A 23,866-nucleotide genomic window follows, 5' to 3' on the forward strand; every position below is an offset into this window, starting at 1 on the left:
GGGAATTCTGAAATTGGAATGCATTAGTGTCTCACTGACACTTCCCTGCGCTGCTCTGCTGATGGGGAGGGAGTCGAGTGCTGGCAAAAGAGGCTTCGCGTTCCGCTTGCGGCACCAGTGCCGGGGGTTGCCTACCCCTGCAGTACACAAATAAAATGTATGTCCTTTTTCACCACAAATAGAGATTTCTTTTGGTGGTATTTGATCACCTCTGCGTTTTTTGTTTTGTTTTTTGTGCTATAAAAGGCCGACCATTTTAAAAAAAAAAAAAAACATTTTTTACTTTCTGCTATAAAACATATCCAATAAAAAAAAAAAAAAAAAAATGTAAAAAAAATGTCTTCATCAATTTATGCCAATATGTATTCTGCTACATATTTCTGGTAAAAAAAATCACAATAAGTGTATATTGATTCGTTTGCGCAAAAGGTATAGCGTCTATGTCTAAACTATTATATTTATGGAATTTTTTTTTTCTAGTAATGGCGGTGATCAGCGAGACTGCAATATTACGGCGGACTAATCGGGACACTGACATTTTTGACACTTTTTTTTTTTTTTTTTTTGGGGGGGGGGGGGGGTCCAGTGACACTCATACAGTGATCAGTGCTAAAAATATGCACTGTCACTGTACTAATGACACTGGCTGGGAAGGAGTTAACATCAGGGGCGATCAAAGAGTTAAATGTGTGCCTAACATGTGCTTACTCACTGTGTGGGAGGTACTTGGACTATAGGAAGGCAAAGATCCATGTCCTTGCTTTGCCCGCAGACCGACTCCCGCTGAGTCTAATCACAGTGGGAGCAGGTCTCCGGCGGCACGCATGCGCGCCCCAGACCCGGAAGTGCAGGATCACGTACTAGGTTCGTGATCCTGCGCAGGAGAGCCGCCTTGCCACCGTATGTGTATATATATATATTATATGGTCAGCAAGCGGTGAAAGTAAATTTAATCCAAAGGAAATAAATGTAATCTATTGCAATTTACCAATCCTTAGTTGTGGTGGCTGCATTTGTTTTCTTAAGGCCAAGTTCATTTTCTTCAAGTACACTGTTGATTGTGATAGAAATCCTGCACCTTTTTTAAATTCTGTGGACTAAACTGAAATCTCAAACAATGTGTAGCACCCTCCCAGTATAGAGTAGGCTGCTAGGTAAATCTAGTTTAGCTCTTCTGTAATCAGTGGAGCAGGGTTTGATTGCTTCGGGCTGCTCCGTTTGTCACAGGCTGCTGTTCTGTTACTTTTCCCTGTCTTCTAGAGGATTCTAGACGTATAGTGGGAGAAAAAGTGGAGCAGACAGCTTAAATATTTATGGAACTCCAGCCAATCCCTGGGGAGGTGTGCCCAGAAGGTGGTGAAAGAGCCCATAAATAGTCTGAGACCTGAGCAGCAAGGGCAGTGTTCCTGGGTCCAGTCCTGCAGAAAGAGACCCCTGTGTCTCCTATAGGATTGTAACAGACCTTGGACACCTTTTCGCACTCCAAACAGAATAGTAATGCGGCACACATAGTGCCCCCTCACCCTCCTGTCAGGCCCTGTTCTGAGCCACATTCCTGTCTGAATAATGTGTTCGAGTTTAACCTCCTCAGCCCTGGAAGGTTTTACCCCCCCCCCTTCCTGACCAGAGCACTTTTTACAATTTGGTGCTGCATCGCTTTAACTGACAATTGCGCGGTCATGAAATGCTGTACCCAAACAAAATTTGCGTCCTTTTTTTTCCCACAAATAGAGCTTTCTTTTGGTGGTATGTGATCACCTCTGCGGTTTTTGTTTTTTGCGCTGTAAACAAAAAAGAGCGACAATTTAGAAAAAAAAATAAAAAATGTTTACCCCCAAATATCCCCAAAAATGTTTTAAAAAAACAAATTTCTTCAAACCATTTAGGCCAATATATAGTCTTCCACATATTTTTGGTAAAAAAATCACTATATATATAAAATATATATACCAAAGACAGGGTAACGTTCCCGGTCCTTACAGCCACAGCGAGGGAGGGCTTGGAGGCCCCAATAACTCTGGAGGAGGTTTAGCGGGCATTGAGTTGCATGCAGGTGGGAAAGACCCCAGGAGTGGATGGTCTCCCTCCCGAATTCTATAAACAGTATAGTATATGGGACAGGTAGCCAGTAGGATGCATGCAATGCTTACGGAGACCTTGCAGACTGGGGAGCTCCCGCTGTCTATGGCACAAGCCATTATAGTGGTTATACCCAAACCAGGGAAAGACCCCCAATTATGCCCCTCATCTCGACCCATATCCCTGCTTAACTCTGATGCGAAAATACTGACCAAAATTCTCGCCAAGCGTCTAAACGAAGCAATACTCACCCTTATTCATGAAGACCAGTCAGGTTTTATGCCAGGTAAGGGCATGGATATAAACATCCGTAGGCTGTATGCGGTCCTGGCCTCGGGAAAGGAGGATGGTGAGGAAGAAATTGTGGCCTCACTGGACGCAGAGAAGGCCTTCGATTCTGTGGAGTGGGGCTATCTTTGGGAGGTCCTCCACAGATTCGAGTTCGGTCCAGTCTTTATCTCCTGGGTCAGGATGGTGTACAGGGCCCCGACGGCCAGAGTACGCACAGGTACTGTGCTGTCTCCGACATTCCCCTTGTGCAGAGGGACCAGACAGGGGTGCCCCCTCTCGCCGGGACTTTTTGCCCTAGCGATTGAACCCATGGCCGCCCTCCTTCGGGCTACTCCTGAAATCCGAGGGATCACAAGGGGACCCGTACAAGAAAAGGTGTCGTACGCTGACGACACCTTATTGTACCTTAGGGACAATGGTGCTTCTCTACAGGCAGCCCTCTCTGTAATTAACAGCTTCAGAAAGTTCTCTGGCATATGTATAAATTGGGAAAAGTCGGTTCTGTTCCCTCTTCATGCTAGATCCGCCTCCCTGCAGTCAGACGGCCAGCTCCGTAGGGTCCCCCAGTTTAAATATTTGGGTGTAGAAATTCATTGTGATTTAAAAAAATATATTACCCTTAACCTAAAACCAGTGGTCAATCACTTAAGATGCAATACCTGGAAATCTTTACCCCTAACGCCAGTAGGCAGAGTTAACTTAATTAAAATGTCGGTACTACCCAAATTTACTTATTTGTTCCGGCAAACCCCGGTCTCTATACCGATAGCCTTCTTTAAACACCTAGACAGCATTATTACCTCATTTATTTGGAAGGGGAAGGCCCCTAGAATAGCTAGATCGACTTTACAACTACCAGGTATGTTGGGGGGGGGGGCTGGCCTTGCCCTGCTTCCTGAAATATTACTGGGCGGCGGTCTTAGTAACGGTAAAATGGTGGTTCTCAGAAGACCCAACCAACCCCGCTTGCACCACAGAAGCAGCACTGATTGGTTCCTATGCGGAGCTGGGGAATCTGGTATATAGAGGCCCTAGATCAAATCTCCATGTGACTCTCCCCATGAGAACGACCCTTAAGGTGTGGGAAAACAGCTCATGGGGCCTAGGGATTGGTCCCCAGCAACCCCCCTGTGGGGCACCGCTCGTTTGCCTCATTTTTGTTCAATCCCTTATCCGTTCGTGTGGGCTAGATATGGGGTCACGACCCTTAGGGATATAGTATCCCAGGGACAATTAATTTCCTTCGATGCCTTGAAAAGAGATAAAGATCTCCCGGATCCCATGTTTTTTAGGTTCCTTCAGCTGTGCCATGCTTTCAGGTCCCAATTCCCTAGTCCACTGACTTTGGAGCGGTCAACTGTGGAGGTTACGCTTAAATCCCCGGATAAAGGGAAAACACTGTCCACACTCTACAATATATTTGCGTCCCTCGACACATCTAGAGTCTCCCAGCTATGCAAGTTGTGGCGGAGGGATGTTCCTGAACTGACGGATGAGGACTGGGAAGAGGGAATTCAGCAATTTCTACCCCTTACAATCTCCGCTAGAGATAGGTTCATGCAATTGAAGTTTCTCCATCGTGCATACTACTCTCCAATTCGATTAGCTAGAATCTACCCTGATAGATCGGCGAGATGCGCTAGATGTGGCTCTGATAATGCTGATTTTTTTCCCATGTGGTCTGGTCCTGCCCTGGAGTGGAAGACTTTTGGAAAAATATACTTGCCGATATTAATTCTTTTGGGAAAATGAAAATCCCCTACAGCCCGATCCCTCTTCTGCTAGGTATATGTGACTTCCTTGAGGTCTCATGGGGGAAAAAACTGTTTGTCTTCTACACCACATTATATGCTAGGAAAGCAATTCTATTACAATGGAATCAATCTCAACCACCTACCAGACAGCTCTGGCAGTCCTTGGTTAACAAGGCACTGCCATTATATAAAATGACATACATGGGAAGAAATTGCCCCCAAAAATTTGGGAAAATTTGGGAGGCATGGGTGAAGGCGAAACATCTAACTATTGACTGAGCTATACGGGCCAGTGCCCACTACACCTGACACAAACCTCCTCCTACCAACAACAAACTTATCTATGTCCCCCCTTTTTTTTGGGGGGGGGGGAATGTGGGATAGGAGATTTTCTGCCAGAGGTGACCAATGAGTCCATCCACGCCTCTACCTTAGATGGGGGCCGTATTGCATATGCTTGTAAATTCTTTTTGAAATCTGACGCAAAACTCATGTTCATGTGCTGCTGCTGTTGTTAAATCTATACATCTGTTAAGAAACTGTAAGAAACTTTGTAAGATGTCTGTATCGCTGCTTAACCCGATATAGTTTGTTTGTTTTGTAAAAACCTAAATAAACCTTTCTGTTAAAAAAAATATATATATACCAAAATATATATAATATTTATATTGTGTATTTATGCGGCAGGTCTGCTGCACAGGATCACGTGTCCAGTACATGATCCTGCACTTCCGGGTCCAGGGCGCCACCGCCGGCCCGCTCCCCCCTGTGATTGTGCCCCCAAAAAATGTCAAAAGTGTCAGTGTCCCGATTGTCTGCCGCAATATTGCAGTCCCGTTATAAGTTGCCGATCGCCGCCATTACTAGTAAAAAAAAATAAATCTACCCCATAGTTTGTAGACGCTATAACTTTTGCGCAAACCAATCAATATACGCTTATTGGGATTTTTTTTTATAGTTTAGGTAACTTTTACTGTTTTTTTTTTTTTTTGTTTTTTTTTTTATTCATGAAAGTGTATTTCTTCCCAAAAAAATAAAATTTAAAAGACTGCTACACATATATAGTGTGACATAAAAATGTGGCAACACTCACTATTTTATTCTCTAGGGTCCCTGCTAAAAAAAAAAAAATATATATATATATATTATTTTATATATAAAAAATGTGGGGGTTCTGAGTAATTTTCTAGAAAAAAATACGGATTTTAAGCAGCAAGTGTCAGAAAAAGACTTAGGCATGAAGGGGTTATTATCTCTAGAACAATAAAGCTTATAAAAAAAAAAAACTTGATTTGATTGTAGCCGTATTAGTGCAATTGTGACAGAGAAAATTGAGTACTGTCCGTGATGCTTTTTTTATTTGCACTAACATACAATTTTTCAGGACAAGCTTTCGGGGTATGTCCCCTTCTTCAAGGTCCAAGCAGTACTGATTCACAAATTTTTAAGCAGAATGTTAAAGAAGAAGAAAAAAAAAAAAAAAAAAAAGAAAACCAAACACATACAAATCAATGGTAATAAAGATAGCAGCAGAGTTAGTGAGATAAGACAGAGGGAGAGCTAGGGGGGAATGCAGGGGGGGGATACTAGTCACAGAGCGGTCCTAAAACTTTAGCATAATGTGTAAGGAAACCAATATCTAAATTCAGGCCATTATTCTTCGTGTCAAAAAAAAGTATCATTCTTAGTTCAAACGTTTTCCTTTCCTGGATAGTTCTGAAATTCCCTTTAAGAACTAAGACATTGAGGTCTTCTATAGTGTGGTCCAATTGTGAGAAATGATGTCCCACAGGTGTGCATAAACTGTCTTCTTTATGTTCTTTGATGGTATGTCTGTGCAAATTCATCCTCGCTTGCAACTTCTGTCCTGTTTCACCAACATAAGATCCTTTGCTGCACCTTTTGCATTGGATGAGGTACACAACATTACTGGAGATACAGTTGTAAGATCCCATGATATTGAAGGTCCCATTTGTGTGTGTAACACTTTTGGATAGATTTATCTGGTTGCATAGTTTGCAGCGTTTTTTATTGCAGGGTTTGCTACCATTATTTGTGACTCCATAATCAGAGTGAAGTTTCCTGCTGATTAGTTTGTGTCTGAGGTTGGGTGGTTATCTGAAAGCCAATAATGGGGGTTGTTCCTTTCAGAGTTTCATCCTCTGTTATAATGGGTTGTAAATCTTTGATTATCTTTTTGATCCCTTCAAGTGCTGGGTTGTATGTGGTGACTAGAGGTACTCGGTTATTTGTTTTTTTTTCTCTGTGTATTGGAGGAGATTTTCTCTTCGGGTTTTCAAGGCTGTGTTTATGCTGTTGATGGTTTTGTCTTTGTAACCTTTCTTATGGAAGGAGTCTGCCAGTGTTCTGAGATGTTTATCTCTGTCTTCTGGGTCTGAACAAATTCGATGGTATCTGATGGCCTGGCTGTGTATGATGGCCCGTTTGGTGTGTTGGGGGTGAAAACTGGAACTATGAAGATAGCTGCATTGGTCAGTAGGTTTTCTGTATATCGACGTGTGAAGCATCCCTGATGTATACTGTAGTGTCCAGGAAGTTGACATGTGTGTTTGAATAGTCCATTTTTAGTTTGATAGATGGGTGAAAAGTGTTGATCAATGAGAAGAATTGGTTTAGATTTTCTTCACCTTCAGTCCATATCATGAATATATCATCAATATAGCGATAATATCTGTATGGCTTTTGTTGTATGCTGTTCAGAAATTTGTCCTCCAGGTCAGCCATAAATAAATTTGCATATTGGGGTGCCATTTTGCTTCCCATAGCAGTACCCATACACTGGAGATAGATGTCATTATTGAAAGTGAAGTAGTTGTGTGTAAGAATGAATTCAATGAGCCGTGTCACATCCTCAGCAGTGTATTTGTGGTCTGGTGAGGATGATAAGAATCTGTGACATGCCGCCAACCCATCCTTGTGAGGGATCTTACAGCTGTACCTCAAGTAATGTTGTGTACCTCATCCAATGCAAAAGGTGCAGCAAAGGATCTTATGTTGGTGAAACAGGACAGAAGTTGCAAGCGAGGATGAATTTGCACAGACATACCATCAAAGAACATAAAGAAGACAGTTTATGCACACCTGTGGGACATCATTTCTCACAATCGGACCACACTATAGAAGACCTCAATGTCTTAGTTCTTAAAGGGAATTTCAGAACTATCCAGGAAAGGAAAACGTTTGAACTAAGAATGATACTTCTTTTTGACACGAAGAATAATGGCCTGAATTTAGATATTGGTTTCCTTACACATTATGCTAAAGTTTTACGACCGCTCTGTGACTAGTATCCCCCCCCTGCATTCCCCCCTAGCTCTCCCTCTGTCTTATCTCACTAACTCTGCTGCTATCTTTATTACCATTGATTTGTATGTGTTTGGTTTTCTCTTTTTTTTTTTTTCTTCTTCTTTAACATTCTGCTTAAAAAAAAAACAGAAGACAACAAGATTTAAGACTAGAAAGGCACCAATAGGTAAAGTGGAGGAGAGAAAAAAAAATAAGAGGGGGGTGGGGGTGGAGATAAGAATGTAGGGGTTGGATAAACCTGGTGCAGAGCTTAGAAGTGTGCAAGCAGAATGCTTTAAATAAAGACCAATAGTTTATTCATCAGCAAGGAGCAGACAATACTCTGGAGTGTGCAGAGGATCTTACGTCCTCATTGTACCATGAAGGGGAACAATTCTGAAAACATGTGGTTCTACTGGTAGAACCACGTCTTTCGGAAATGTTCCTCTTTATGGTACAATGAGGACATAAAATCCTCCATGGTCTAAGACTAGGTTCACATCTATGCAGGTTGCAGTTGATGTGTTTTTGATGCGTTTTGCTTTTTTTTTGGGCTAATAGGAAAGTATGACAGTTCTGTTCATGTAGTGTGATTTTGATCTGGTTAGGGTTAAGCTTAGCTGTAAATGTTAGGGTTAGCGGTAACCGCTTCAGCCCCGGAAGATTTTACCCCCTTCCTGACCGGAGCACGTTTTACGTTTCGCCACTGCGTTGCTTTAACTGACAATTGCGCGGTCGTGCAATGTGGCACGCAAACAAAATTGACGTCCTTTTTTCCCCACAAATAGAGCTTTCTTTTGGTGGTATTTGATCACCTCTGCGGTTTTTATTTTTTACGCTATAAACAAAAGAAAAGCGACACTTTAAAAAAAAAAAAGAAATATTTTATACCCCCCAATATCCCCAAAAATCAGTTTAGGCCAAAATATAATCTTCGAAAAGAATGCGAAAAAAACACATTTTTTTTACTTTTTGCTATAATAAATATCCCCTAAAAATATATAAAAAAAAATTTTTTTTTCCTCAGTTTAGGCCGATATGTATTCTTTTACATATTTTTGGTAAAAAAAAAAATCTCAATAAGTGTATATTGATTGGTTTGCGCAAAAGTTGTAGCGTCTACAAAATAGGGGATAGATTTATGGCATTTTTATTTTTTATTAGTAATGGCAGCGATCTGCGATTTTTATTTTTTTTTTTTGGGGACTACGACATTATGGCAGACACATCGGACACTTTTGAAACTATTTTGCGACCATTGTCATTTATACAGCGATCAGTGCTATAAAAATGCACTGATTACTGTGTAAATGACACTGGCAGGGGTTAACCACTAGGGGACGATGAAGAGGTTAAGTGTGTCCTAGGGAGTGATTCTAACTGTGGGGGGGATGGGCTTCAAGTCACATGACAGCGATCACCACTCCCGATGACAGAGAGCAGTGATCTCTGTCATGACACTAGGCAGAACGGGGAAATGCCTTGTTTACATAGGCACTTCCATGTTCTGAGGCTCCGTGACACGATCGCCGGGAGACCGGCGGACATAGAGTCCGTCAGTCCCGCGGGCACGGTCATGCTGTACGCGGCAGGGGCGCGCGCGCCTGCCATCCCCGCCTTTTAAAGGGGATGTACAGGCATGCCCATTTGCCCACCGCTGCCATTTGTGCCGACGTATATCGGCGCGCAGCGGTCGGCAAGTGGTTAAAGTTAGCGGTAACTGTTAAGGTAGCGTTCTATCCCTAACAATTACCACTAACCCTAACATTTAACCCTAACCCTAGCCCTTAACCATAATATTTAACCCTAACATGCAACCTTGGACACATAATGGTCCCTGCACTACTTTGATGTGACTTTGATGTTACTTGAGTGCCAGAGAGTGGAAAGTCGCATCAGGCGCACTACATGAACAGAACTAACCGGAAAAAAAAAAACAGCAAAATGCATAAAAAAGTGTCAAAAACGCAACACTTCTATTACATGCAAAACACAATCTGCTGCAGAAGTCCCTGACCCTTTCCAAAAAACGTACTGGCTCACAAAGCACAGATGTGGACTAGACCCATAGGAAACCATGTTAAATGGACTGTCTTGCTTAATCTTAATAACTGCAGAAAACCAAAAGCCCAAAGTGAATGGATTGGTCAGCTTCCAGTACAAGGAAGTGTTAATGAAATGAATGAGCAAGGAGCTCCCGCATTGCCTTTTTAGAGCTTGGTGTCAAGTGGAGAAGAAAAGCCTCAGGGCTGTCAGAGGTTTATGTCCATTTCATTTAAAAATAATTCATTTTACCTTGGCCCAGGACCTTTTGTTGGCCTGGACAATTCCAAAAGATAGACGGCAAAGTGCCAGAATGTCAATTACATCTGCAGCAAAGGTGGTAGCAGTTTGGAAACCTTTTTGTGATGGCTCGATGGGACCTTGTAAAATCATGTGAACTGTTTGAGTCAAGATGTCTGGATTTTGCTGAAAATAGAGGCTCTGCGTTGTTACTTTTGATTATATCGCTAACGTTTTGTAAATGGGGTTGGAAGGAGTGTTCAGGAGGGCCGTTGAGTAGGGAGTACTTCATGTCGTATAGGACTGGTGTTTGCACAGAGGGTTTTAAATGAAATATTGGGACAGTAGAAGGATTGATCTCAGAAGTTTTGGATAAGGAAGTGGTGGAGTTGCACAGCACTCCCTAACAATAGGGAGGTTGAGGCATATTCTGTATATCCTGAATGGACTTTCATCCACCTGTGTCTCTGAAATGTTTAATTCGCCCCTTATTGGACTGAAGCATTGGATGGAAGACTCCATCCTGCAAACCTAGTGGAAAGACGTGGTTGATAATGACCATAAAGGAGTTAGGAGGTTGTTTGTAGATCAGGGGTCTCCAAACTTTCTAAACAAAGGACCAGTTTACTGTCCGTCAGACTTTATTGGACTGTGGTTAGTAGCAGTGGATAATGCCTCAGGCTTAGTGGTCCCCCCCTGTGGTTAGGACAGCCATTCAGGGTTCCTCCAGGGGTGGCTATTGGTTCCTTCGATCTGATGGTGCTTGCATAGTTCCAGATCTAACGCCACTTGGCAGAGCCAGCTGCACCACCGGAAGGGTATCATTTTGGGCCTGTAAGGGGGGCAGTCTTCCGACTTCCCACCACTAATATAGGGGGCTTTTTTCCCCAATTTCCCCTGATGGACTAATCCTTACTAGGGGTTCCTATGGGGTAAAAAGGTTGAGAAAGACTGGGTTACGTAGACGAGGAATAGTGCCCCCATCATTGGTGTCAGTGGGAGGAATAGTGTCCCCATCATTGGTGTCAGTGGGAGGAATAGTGCCCCCATCATTGGTGTCAGTGGGAGGAATAGTGCCCCATAATTGGTGTCAGTGGGAGGAATAGTGCCCCCATCGTTGGTGTCAGTGGGAACAATAGTGCAACCATCGTTGGTGTCAGTGGGAGGAATAGTTCCCTGATGGACTAATCCTTACTAGGGGTTCCTCTGGGGTAAAAAGGTTGAGAAAGACTAGGTTAGGTAGAGGAGGAATAGTGCCCCCATCATTGGTGTCAGTGGGTGGGATAGTGCCCCCATCATTGGTGTCAGTGGGAGGGATAGTGCCCCATCATTGGTGTCAGTGGGAGGAATAGTGCCCCCATCGTTGGTGTCTGTGGGAGAAATGGTGCACCGTCATTGGTGTTAGCGGAAGGTGTCCCATCAATGGTGTCAGAGGAAGAATTTATACGCCATTATTTGGTACTGTAATGAAACCTGTCTAATATATCTGGGATTCCATTCAAATAGCAGATATGGGTATAGACAAGACTTTAGGAGCATTGGAACAAGATCAGTTTACTCAATGATACCGAGAAAGAATGTTCCCAAGAACAAATTTTCTATGAATGTTCAAAGGAAAATGGCCAGCATAAGATTACTTTCATGTCTTAAAGGACCAGTGTTAAAACGTGGGTTTTTAAATGGAGAAGTGGGACAATTGAATATTTGATCTCTGAAGTTTTGGATACGGAAATGGTGGAGCTACATAGCACTCCTTAATGAGAGGGGAGGTTTAGTCGTATTCTGTATATGCGGAATTGATTTCCTTCCACCTGTGTGTCATGGTTATGCAATAGAGTTTGTTTGTCAGCTTACCTGTCTCCATGTGTTCATCTCTAAAGACCAGCTGACCCTCACCTGACTGCTTTTGTAAACTCTCCTCTAAGCATGGCCCCACCCCAGGCCCTATCAGGGAACCCTATATTAACCTGTGCACTGCAAGCCAGCAGTGCTGATCAACCATTGTGTGTTCGCTTTCGTGTGTACTTGCTGTGTTTCCTATGTCTGATTCCAGTTACCGACTTTGGCCTGTTCTTAACTATTCCTGTCTGCTCGTGACCCTGACCTTTGCCGTGTCCCCGACCATCCCTGTTTGCCTGGGACCCTGAACCTTGGCGTGAACTCTGTTTACCTTGTCTGCTTTTGGCCCCGACCTTGGCTTGTCCCTTACTTTCCTTGTTGTTCCAGCCTGCTGCCTCCTTCCTCTTCTGTAGTCTACCGTGGGCGTGAGCTGTGAGACCCTGGGGGCCGTGACCTGGATCCAGACTGCAGCGCAGTCCATCCTCACCACTAGAGGCTCTGGTGAACACCTGCTGGCTCTTAGACTCCGCGCCCTGGGGAATCTATGCTTTAGCTCCCACTGGGATCTGTGTCAGTGATCCAGTAGACCTGCTTCCTGAACCTCCCATGGTTCAATCCACAGCAGTCAGTCCTAGGGTCCACTACCTAGCGGTGCACTTCTGACTCCTACAGAGTGCATCTGTCACCTAGCCTCAAGGTGACCTGACACTGTGTCTCCAAAATGTTTAATTTGTCCCCTTTAATTGGAGTAAAACATTGGCTAGAGTACTCCATCCTGCATACCTGGTGGGAAGGCAGGGTTGCCAGTGATGGACACCATAAAGATATCAAAAGCATTTGAGTGGATTCAAGAGCATACCTGAGAGACCACTTTAGGCATGTTTCCTATTGGGGGATTAGATTTGACTCTGTGTGGTATAGATTAATCTAACCAAAGTAAGTTCTGGAATGGGATATTTGTACTGGATTGCTCCAGATGAACCCATCTTTTTATGGAGGAGTGCCTACCCCATTCAAATATTTTCGTCATATGGATTGCCCTGTGCTACATGTAAGGGTATGGGAAACTCATACCCCCCCCCCGCAGGACTTCGCCCTCATCAAGTGGGAGAAACCTATTCTGTGAGATTTATGGGCCCAAAGAAACCTGCAGAATACCGAAAATTGCAAACCTTTTTTTAAGAAATCAGTTGGTATCCCAGCGAGCAAGGTCTGTAAAGGATAAAGAAATCTTGACAGAACATCCATCTTATCACACTTTCATAGATTTATGAGGAATGCCTAAAATGTTCTAGTTTTAAAAAGGATTTTGATCCTAAGGTTAACTCTGGTATTTCACTGAAGGAAAGGAAGTACATGAACAAGAGATATGCAGGCTACTGTCCTCTATTTTATAATTCTGGTTACCTGGCTGTTTCAAATCAGGTACACAAAGTTATAGTGAAGGCTACTTTAAAGTGAACCTGTTGCCCAGTCAAGTATTAGAGTCCCTGCACACTGGAGCGGGCGGGCGTCGGCGGTAAAGCGTTGTTTTAGCGGTGCTATTCGCCCGCTAGCGGGGCGGTTTTAACTCCTGCTAGCGGCTGAATAAGGGTTAAAACCACCCGCAAAGCGCAGCGGGCTTTCACACTGGAGAGACAGGAGAGGCTCTTTACAGGCGCTATGCAGGCGCTACTTTTAGCGATGTAGCGCCTGTAAATCGCCTCAGTGTGAAAGGGGTCTTGCTATATTCTGATTGAGCATTACTTTACAATTCCTAATTCACCTGTGTAGCTCTAGTCATCGTGGGGAAATTAATCTTCAAATTTATTTTATTTTATCTATGGCAGCAGAATGTTGACTCTCTCTAATGTATAAGCTGCTCGAAAGGACCGAAACCTGATCTCTATTGTGGTCTTTGAAAATGAATTACTTCACAGTACATGCAGCTAGAGAGGTCAGTGATGTCTTGTTTTAAGTATCTATAAAACTTCCTTCTATGGCAGCAGAGTGTTGATTTGTTTTTAATGTAAACAATCACCGGGTGCTATAAGCTGCTAGAAACTACTAAAATGCAATTTCTTTTGTGATGGTTAAGAATGAATTACTTCACAGTACATGCAGCTAGAGAGGTCAGTGATGGCATGTTTTAAATCTCTTTAAAACTGCTAGATTAAAAATGTGCACAAACTTTAAGCAGGTGCACTTTAATCCTAGACCTGCACATTATTTACGTGTTTTTGCTATAAGCTGCTAGAAATTACTAAAATGCAATTTCTTTTGTGATGGTTGAGAATGAATTACTTCACAGTACATGCAGCTAGAGAGGTCAGTGATGTCTTGTTTTAAATATCTTTAAAACTGCCTTCTATGGCAGCAGAGTGATGATTTTTTTCATGTAAACAATCACTAGGTGCTATAAGCTGCTAGAAACTACTAAAATGCAATTTCTTTTGTGATGGTTAAGAATGAATTACTTCACAGTACATGCAGCTAGAGAGGTCAGTGATGGCATGTTTTAAATCTCTTTAAAACTGCTAGATTAAAAAGATCACAAACTTTAAGCAGGTGCACTTTAATCCTAGACCTGCGCATTATTTACGTGTTTTTGTATCTCAGATATTTATGCGACAAGAAACATGCCCGAGCACAGCGGAGAGGTTGACAGCGTGTCTCGTCCTGTCTGTCGCATTGTGTATTTCTGTCTTGCTGAATAAACGTGCCGAGAAGTTTTCTTCACAAATAACCTTCTGCAATGTCAGAACCTTAAATAAACATCGCAGAAACGGTGGCACTGAGGGAGACAAGAGCCTGGCCGGCGTACAGATCTCCCTGCAGCAACGCTCAAAGGGAAGCCGGCTGTTATGATTTTCACACCTGAACAGTGAAAGTCTGAACATTGGCCGAACATTGTTCTGCTTTCAGCCTTCTCATGAATTACTTAAAGCGGAGTTCCAGCTGTTTTTTTGTTTTTTTTTTTAAACACAGATGTGATGGTTGCACCTACACATATATAAATCAGTATGGGTTATATATGTATGTGTTAGTAGTCTTACTTTGATTTTCTCAGTGAGCTCGCTCCCATCTTGAGCGCGGGCATCTGAAGTTCACTCGTCGCTTCTTCTGGGATACGGCGCTCACGCATACGTGGAGAGCGCGGCACTCGGATACCGCAATGCTGCAGGTGGAAGATGCCTATTGGCTCCTGGGATGATATCCCAAGAGCCAATGCACGGCCGCCGGGTCGAAATGACCTACCTCACTGAGGTGCAGAATAGCGAAAGGGGAGCATTGCCCGGCGATTTAAGGTACATACATTGCTGGGAAAAAAAAAAAAGTGCTCAATGATAAATCGAGCAGTAGTCACCAATGCAGGGGCGAAAAGTTTAACCGCTTCAGCCCCGGAAGATTTGGCTGCTCAATGACGAGGCCATTTTTTTGCGATTTGGCACTGCGTCGCTTTAGCTGACAGTTGCGCGGTCTTGCGACGTTGGACCCAAACAAAATTGACATCTTTTTTTTCCCACAAATAGAGCTTTCTTTTGGTGGTATTTGATCATCTCTGCGTTTTTTATTTTTTGCACTATAAACAAAAAAAGAGCGACAATTTTGAAAAAAACGCAATATTTTGTACTTTTTTCTATAATAAATATCCCCATTTTTTTTTTTTTTTTTTTTTTTAAAAAAGCTAATTTTTTCTCAGTTTAGGACGATATGTATTCTTCTACATATTTTTGGTAATAAAAATCGCAATAAGCGTATATTGATTGTCTGGGGAAAAGTGATAGCGGCTACAAAATAGGGGATAGATTTATAGCATTTTAATTATTAATGTTTTTTTTTTTTTTTTTTACTAGTAATGGCATCGATCTGCGATTTTTATTGGGACTGTGACATTATGGCGGACACATCGGAAACTTTTGACACATTTTTGGGACAATTGACAATTCTACAGCGATCAGTGCTATAAAAATGCATTGATTACTGTAAAAATTTCACTGGCTGGGAAGAGGTTAACACTAGGGGGCGATCAAGGGGTTAACTGTGTTCCCTGAATGTGTGTTCTAACTGAAGGGGGGATGGGACTGACTAAGGGAGATGACAGATCGCCGTTCATACCTTGTATGAACATACGATCAGTCTCTTCTCCCCTCAGAGAACCGAGATCTGTGTGTGTATACACACACAGATCCCGCTTCTCGGTGTGTCACGAGCATCGTGCCCGCCGGACACTCGCATCGGCTCCGGGGGCGAGCAGCGGACGCGCGCGCCCCTAGTGGCCACAGGGCGAAGTGACGTTTCGCCCAGCCGTGCCATTCTGCTGCAGTAAAACTGCGGCGGCTGGTTGGCAAGTGGTTAAAATGTGGGTGGGAATATAACGAGTTTTGGTCCAAACTATAGCTGATTTATGTCAGTGTATTTAACCCCTTCACGTCGACCGTACACAAATATGCAGCCTTCAGATTGAAGGGGCATGCAGCTGCACACATCACCCTGGTACCGTTTTTTTGGAGCCGAGGGTTGGCTTTATTATGATAACAATCAATGCGGCTAAGCAGCCGCTCGACCGTTATCCTAAGCACCCTCCGCGGCTCGTCCGGGAGGCCCAAGCGACCATCATGTCCGCCGGCTGGCCGGAGACCTTAACGAAGCCGGAATCGGCTTTGATCGGGTCTCGGACCTAGTAACCCAGAAGCGATGTTTTGACATCCTTTCCGGTTTACTGAAGACTTAAAGGCGATAAATTTTAAAAAATTACAACATTCAAAACGCCAAACGCTCATCCCTTGTGACAGCAATAAAAGTGATTTTATATATATATATATATATATATATATATATATATATATATATATATATATATATATATATATTATATATATAATTTTTTTTTTTTTTTAAAGGTACAGTGTAAAAAAAAAAAGCGCCCCATCCCTCCATGCTCGCGCACAGAAGCGAACGCATACGTAAGTCGCGCCCGCAAATGTAAACGGTGTTCAAACCACACATGTGAGGTATCGCCGCAATTGTTAGAGCGAGAGCAATAATTCTAGAACTAGACCTCCTCTGTAACGCTAAACTGGTAATCTGTAGAAATTTTTAAAGCGTCGCCTATGGAGATTTTTAAGTACCGTAATTAGTCGCCATTCCACAAGCGTGCGCAATTTTAAAGCGTGACATGTTGGTTATCTATTCGGTGTATCATCTTTTACATTATACAAAACAATTGGGCTAACTTTACTGTTTCGCTCTTTCTTAATTCATTGAAGTGTATTTTTTCAAAAAAAAAAATTGTGTTTGAAAGACCGCTGCGCAAATACAGTGTGATGTAAAAAATGCAGCGATCGCCATTTTATTCTCTAGGGTCTCTGCTAAAAAAAATATTTATAATGTTTGGGGGTTCTAAGTAATTTTCTAGCAAAAAAATATGGATTTTAACTTGTAGACAACAAGTGTCAGAAAAAGGCTTAGGCATGTAGGGGTTTAAAGGCAAAGCATTTTTTCGGGGGAGGTAGTGTGGGAGGGTTGGTACCCCTGTTGAGCTTTTACTACTGCTGGGGAGATTCATGTTTGTCGTGTTGGCTTTTGTCACTGGGACAGAAAATGATGGGAAAATCCAAAATTTTAGAGCCCTTGCACACTGGGGCGGTTTGCAGGCGCTATTGCGCTAATAATAGCGCCTGCAAACCGCCCCGAAAGTGCCGCTGCTGTGTATCCAGTGTGCAAGCCCCGAGGGCTTGCACACTGGAGCGATGCGCTGGCAGGACGGTAAAAAAAGTCCTGCCAGCAGCATCTTCGGAGCGGTGAAGGAGCTCCTGCCCTTTGAAATCAATGTGACGGCGCGGCTATACCGCCGGCAAAGCGCCCCTGCAGAGGCGCTTTGCGGTGGTATTTAACCCTTTCTCGGCGGCTAGCGGGGGGTAAAACCGCCCCGCTAGCGGCCGCATACCGACGGTAAAACGCTGCTAATAATAGCGGCGTTTTACCGCCGACGCCACCCCCCGCCCCAGTGTGCAAGGGCTCTTACAGGTGACCTCAAACATATTGCCTGGAGCATTCTGGGCTTTTCAAAATATTAGCCCAGAACTAGCCTACCTAATTTCAGACATTATTATTATTATTATTATTATTATACAGGTTTTATATAGCGCCGACAGTTTGCACAGTGCTTAACAAAATAAAGACCTGACACTCTAGCTGAAGATCCATATGGAATAATAGACACAGAAAGATGGGGAGGTTTAGTGAAAAAAAGGGGGAATTAAGTAAGGTTCTGTTCACACTTCACAGTTGCGACAGATTGTGCACGTTTTTTTTTTTGCACAAAGCCATGGAATTATTTTTTTTCCGTTTAAAACTACACTCAAGGAATTATTTTTACTGTATACTTGGTCAAGCTTTAGACCTTTGTATACTTCTGGTGGGAAAGCTACTACAGTGATCGCTGCAATCTCCCAGCTCCTGCTCCAGTTTTGCCCTCTGCACACTGACCACAAGGGGGCGCTCACTTGCTACTGCTGACATTTATAGAATGTCTTTATACTTTTTTTTTAATTGAATGCAAGCTGTCTTCTGATTGGAGGAGGGGACCAACTTTTCTGCTCAGGATGTGAATGCTACACTTGCAATGGTATATTTAACAGCCCAAAAGGAAGCAAATAAGAGAAATTTATAGATGGGGTTTTACATACACTTAGGCCCCTTTCACACTGGGACGGGAGTGGCGTCGGTGGTAAAACTGCACTATTTTTAGTGCTGTTTTAGCGGCGGTATTTCAGCCACTAGCGGGGGCGGTTTTAACCCCCTGCTAGCGGCCGAGAAAGGGTTAAAACCACCGCAAAGTGCTGCTGCAGCAGCGCTTTTCTGGCGGTATAGCTGCGCTGCCCCATTCATTTCAATGGGAAGGATCGGTGAAGGAGCGGTGTATACACCGCTTCTTAGATGCTGCTAGCAGGACTTTTTTTACCGTCCTGCCAGCGCACCGCTCCAGTGTGAAAGCCCTCGATACATATTTACATTTTTAAGCAAATTGCACATGCTGTACCCTGGCGGTCCCCACACGGCTCTTTTACATCTGCCTCCTACTATGTGTAGTAAATCATGATAACTCTTTATACTCGATAAGACAAAATGATATATAATTCAGCTGCTGAGAGTGAATTCTGACGTCTCCTCTTCTGTTTTTTGTTTTAGGATGTCAGGCTCTGCAAGTCACTGTACAGGACACCCAGAGATACTCCTGGTTATTCTCCACTGTGATCCTCAAGTGTGACTACAGCACTTCTGCTGCCATCCAAGATGTGTCCGTCTCCTGGGTCTTCAAGTCCTTCTGCAAAGACCCCATCTTCGACTACTATTCTGCCTGTATGTACCCACCCAGAAGACTTTTCTATCTGTGTGTGTGTGTATATATATATATATATATATATTACACAATATAGCTTGACTATAGCAGCTTTCTTATAGAGCTGTGATGTGGTCACCTGCATGATTGTTACTGTTTCACACTACAGGATATTTGTTCGCCCTAACTCATTATTGTTACATTTATTATAATGTAATGTACTTGTGTAAATCCACTGAAAACTCCCTGTAATACCCCTTCAACATTTCCCCTAACCACCTCTCCCGTAATACCTCGCCAGCATTTCACCGCACCACCTCTCCCGCAATGCCTCTCCAACATTTCCCTGCACCACTTCTCTCCCTATCCCGCAATACCTCTCCAACATTTCCCTGCACCACTTCTCCCGCAATATCTCTCCAACATTTCCCTGCACCACTTCTCCCTCTCCCACAATACCTCTCCAACATTTCCCTGCACCACCTCTCCCTCTCCCGCAATGCCTCTCCAACATTTCCCTGCACCACCTCTCCCTCTCCCGCAATACCTCTCCAACATTTCCCTGCACCACCTCTCCCTCTCCCGCAATGCCTCTCCAACATTTCCCTGCACCACCTCTCCCTCTCCCGCAATGCCTCTCCAACATTTCCCTGCACCACCTCTCCCTCTCCCGCAATACCTCTCCAACATTTCCCTGCACCACCTCTCCCTCTCCCGCAATGCCTCTCCAACATTTCCCTGCACCACCTCTCCCTCTCCCGCAATACCTCTCCAACATTTCCTTGCAACACCTCTCCCTCTCCTGTAATACTTCGCCAGCAGTTCCCTGCACCACCTCTCCCTCTCCCGCAATACCTCGCCAGCAGTTCCCTGCACCACCTCTCCCTCTCCCGCAATACCTCTCCAACATTTCCTTGCAACACCTCTCCCTCTCCTGTAATACCTCGCCAGCAGTTCCCTGCACCACCTCTCCCTCTCCCGCAATATCTCTCCAACATTTCCCTGCACCACCTCTCCCTCTCCCGCAATATCTCTCCAATATTTCCCCGCACCACCTCTCCCTCTCCCGCAACGCCTCTCCAACATTTCCCTGCCTCACCTCTCCCGCAATAGATCTCCAACATTTCCCTGCACCACCTCTCCCGCAATACCTCTCCAACATTTCCCCTCATCACCTCTCCCTCTCCCGCAATAGATCTCCAACATTTCCCTGCACCACCCCTCCCACAATACCTCTCCAACATTTCCCTGCACCACCTCTCCCTCTCCCGCAATAGATCTCCAACATTTCCCTGCAACACCTCTCCCTCTCCCGCAATAGATCTCCAACATTTCCCTGCACCACCTCTCCCTCTCCCGCAATACCTCTCCAACATTTCCCCTAACCACCTCTCCCGCAATACCTCTCCAACATTTCCCTGCACCACCTCTCCCGCAATATCTCTCCAACATTTCCCCACACCACCTCTCCCTCTCCCGCAATGCCTCTCCAACATTTCCCTGCACCACCTCTCCCTCTCTCGCAATAGATCTCCAACATTTCCCTGCACCACCACTCCCTCTCCTGCAATACCTCACCAGCAGTTCCCCGCACCACCTTTCCCTCTCCTGCAATGCCTCTCCAACATTTCCCTGCACCACCTCTCCCTCTCCCGCAATACCTCTCCAACATTTCTCGCACCACCTCTCCCTCTCCCGCAATATCTCTCCAATATTTCCCCGCACCACCTCTCCCTCTCCCGCAACGCCTCTCCAACATGTCCCTGCACCACCTCTCCCGCAATAGATCTCCAACATTTCCCTGCACCACCTCCCCCCGCAATAGATCTCCAACATTTCCCTGCACCACCTCTTCCTCTCCCACAATACCTCTCCAACATTTTTCCTAACCACCTCTCCTTTTTTGCACTTCCTCTCCCACAATGTCTCCCCAACATTTCCCCTCTTTTCTTTTCTCTCTCCAACATTTCCCTGCACCACCTCTCCCTCTCCCACAATACCTCTCCAACATTTCCCTGCACCACCTCTCCCTCTCCCGCAATACCTCTTCAACATTTCCCCGCACCACCTCTTCCTTTTTTGCACTTCCTCTCCCACAATGTCTCTTCAACATTTCCCCTCTTTTCTTTACTCTTTATGATATTGTCATTTGGGAGCACACCACTGCCTCCAGCTTTTCCCACTGTATGAATTGGAGCAGTCAACATTTCTGCTCTGAATACCTCTTGTAGACTTGTTTTCTTATTCACAACAATAACCCCCTTTTTTTATGATGATCTGCACATGAACTTGACATGACATCCCAGTCTTAGTCCGTAGGGTTCAATATTGAGTTGGCCCACCCTTTGCAGCTATAACAACTTCAACTATTCTGGGAAGGCTGTCCACAAGGTTTAGGAGTGTGTCTATGGGAATGTTTGAGCACTGATGTTGGATGAGAAGGCCTGGCTCGCAGTCTCCACTCAAATTCATCCCAAAGGTCTTTTATCGGGTTGAGGTCAGGACTCCGTGCAGGCCAGTCAAGTTCCTCCACCCCAAACTCGCTCATCCATGTCTCTATGGACCTTGCTTTGGGCACTGGTGTGCAGTCATATAGGAACAGGAAGGGGCCATCCCCAAACTGTTCCCACAAAGTTGGGAGCATGAAATTGTCCAAAATGTCTTGGTATGCTGACGCCTTAAGAGTTCCCTTCACTGGAACTAAGGGGCCAAGCCCAACCCCTGAAAAATCACCCCACATCATAATCCCCCCTCCACCAAATGATCTGGACCAGTGCACAAAGCAAGGTCCATAAAGACGTGGATGAGCGAGTTTGGGGTGGAGGAACTTCATTGTCCTGACCTCAACCCGATAGAACACCTTTGGGATGAATTAGAGCGAAGACTGTGAGCCAGGCCTTCTCGTCCAACATCAGTGCCTGACCTCACAAATGCACTTCTGGAAGTATGGTCAAACATTCCCATAGACACACTCCTAAACCTTGTGGACAGCCTTCCCAGAAGAGTTGAAGCTGTTATAGCTGCAAAGGGTGGGCCAACTCAATATTGAACCCTACGGACTCAGACTGGGACGCCATTAAAGTTCATGTGCGTGTAAAGGCAGGCGTCCCAATACTTTTTGATAATATAGTGTATAAGGTCTTTTTTTCAACCAGACTAACTGTGTAAAGATAACAGCTTATTTAAACTGGGTCACAACTTCTCACCTGACTTACCTTTTGTAGATTTTAATGGTCTTTATAAATAAAAAGCAAAGTTGGAACGGTAGTGGAGAAGCATGCTACTCTACCCAGCTACTTTATAGTTAGACCTCAAGGGTTTGTTTGCGCTGACATTTTAATTAAAAAGTAGCGCCATCTGCACAAGACGGGTGTCAGAATGAATCATTGAGCAAGTAGAATCTTTTTAGACACAAAATAAAATAAAAAAAACATTTCCGGGCTACAAAGATCATAAACAGATCACTGATCTTGTAATTGCTGCCTATGATCCCCTTGCTCTGTTTTGCAGCGTACCAGGCAGGTGTCTCCCTGGGACAAGACCCGAGCATTGACTGTAACGACAACCAGAGGGAAGTGCGCATCGTTATCCAGAAGCGTGGTCAGAACGAGCCTGTGCTGGGCATGGACTACCGCCAGCGCAAGATCACCATACAGAATAGTAAGTGCTGAAAGTGAACCCATTACTATCCCGTTCTCTGCACTGTTAGGTCGCTGTGTTTGCCTGCCGAAACCCCTGGTGCTTCTGGGTGTTTGGAAGTATGTGACCACCCCTCCTTCCTCCCATGATGCACTGCTTTCGCCAGCCCCCGGTCTCATAATGTAAATATAAACTTTCTGACTGAGCCGAAACCTCCTTCATTTATGTCTCTCACACGCCCCTCCCAGGCACTGCAGCTCACATTGGGAGGTTTCAGTGCTGCTAATCTGGAAAGCAGAGGGCAGGTCTGGGTGTGGCCAGGGGCTGATTGACAAGCTACTGGCTTATGAATTTACAGTGACAATACTGATAGCCACACCCCCTGCAATATCTTCTCAACTCATTGTAGTGTAGCAAGCCCCACCTACAAGAGAGTGGCAACTCTGCTCCAAATTCGGGAGCAGTGAAGCATTGTGGCAACCCCATAACAAGAAAGCTGCATTAGGACTTAACTGGCAGGATGAGCAGGACTTTTCTGGGGGACTCAAAGGGAACTGTAGGTGCCAATGCATGTATAATGAAGTGCTGTCACACATGTTTTGTTTGGGATGGGCCTAGTTCTGCTTTTGATTTTTAAGTTTTGTTTTTGCTCACCCATATTTACACCCAAATTCACAGCTTCGCTCAAGACTCGCTCCTCCTGTATATAAAAAATGGCCTGTAGTCCATCTCCACTCCAAAGTGACTGCATATAATGTCTCCACCTGGGAACCAACCGTGATGGTTGTGATGTCTCCACTTGGTAACCAAGCTTTCTTGACACGTTTCACTGCTTCAGGCTTTTGATTCTATCTGGGAACCAACCTTCCTCGACATGTTTTGCTGCTTCTGGCTTGTGATGTCTCCACCTGGGAACCAACCTCCCTTGGTGCATTTCACCACTCCTGGCTTGTGATGTCTCCACCTGTGAACCACCTTCCGTGATTTGTTTTACCACTTCTGGCTTGTGATGTCTACACCTGAAAAACAACCTTCCTTGATTTGTTTCACCTCTCCTGGCTTGTAATGTCTCCACCTGGGAACCAACCTTCTTAGACGTGTTTTACCATTTTTGGTTTGTGATGTCTCCACCTGGGAACCAACCCTCCTTGATGCGTTTCACCACTTCTGGCTTGTGATGTCTCCACCTGGGAACCAACCCTCTTTGACGTGTTTCACCACTTCTGGCTTGTAAAGTCTCCACCTGGGAACCAACCCTCTTTGACGTGTTTCACCACTTCTGGCTTGTGATGTCTCCACCTGGGAACCAAGCTTCCTCTACGTGTTTCACCTCTCCTTCCTTGTGATGTCT

At 44.5% G+C, this 23,866-nt stretch overlaps 1 protein-coding gene across 1 annotated transcript in view; it reads left to right on the top strand.

Moving 5' to 3' along the window:
• Positions 1–23,866, top strand: part of ILDR1 (immunoglobulin like domain containing receptor 1) — a 100,620-nt gene that overhangs the window by 32,881 nt on the left and 43,873 nt on the right. Inside the window, exons 2-3 of the mRNA XM_073617379.1 lie at positions 18,726–18,896; positions 22,387–22,536. Of these exons, the coding sequence (XP_073473480.1) occupies positions 18,726–18,896; positions 22,387–22,536 (321 nt within the window). The remainder of the gene's footprint in view (positions 1–18,725; positions 18,897–22,386; positions 22,537–23,866) is intronic.

The sequence above is a fragment of the Aquarana catesbeiana genome, linkage group LG02 (genome assembly GCF_042186555.1).
Source record: "Aquarana catesbeiana isolate 2022-GZ linkage group LG02, ASM4218655v1, whole genome shotgun sequence".
Taxonomy (NCBI): Eukaryota; Metazoa; Chordata; class Amphibia; order Anura; family Ranidae; genus Aquarana; species Aquarana catesbeiana.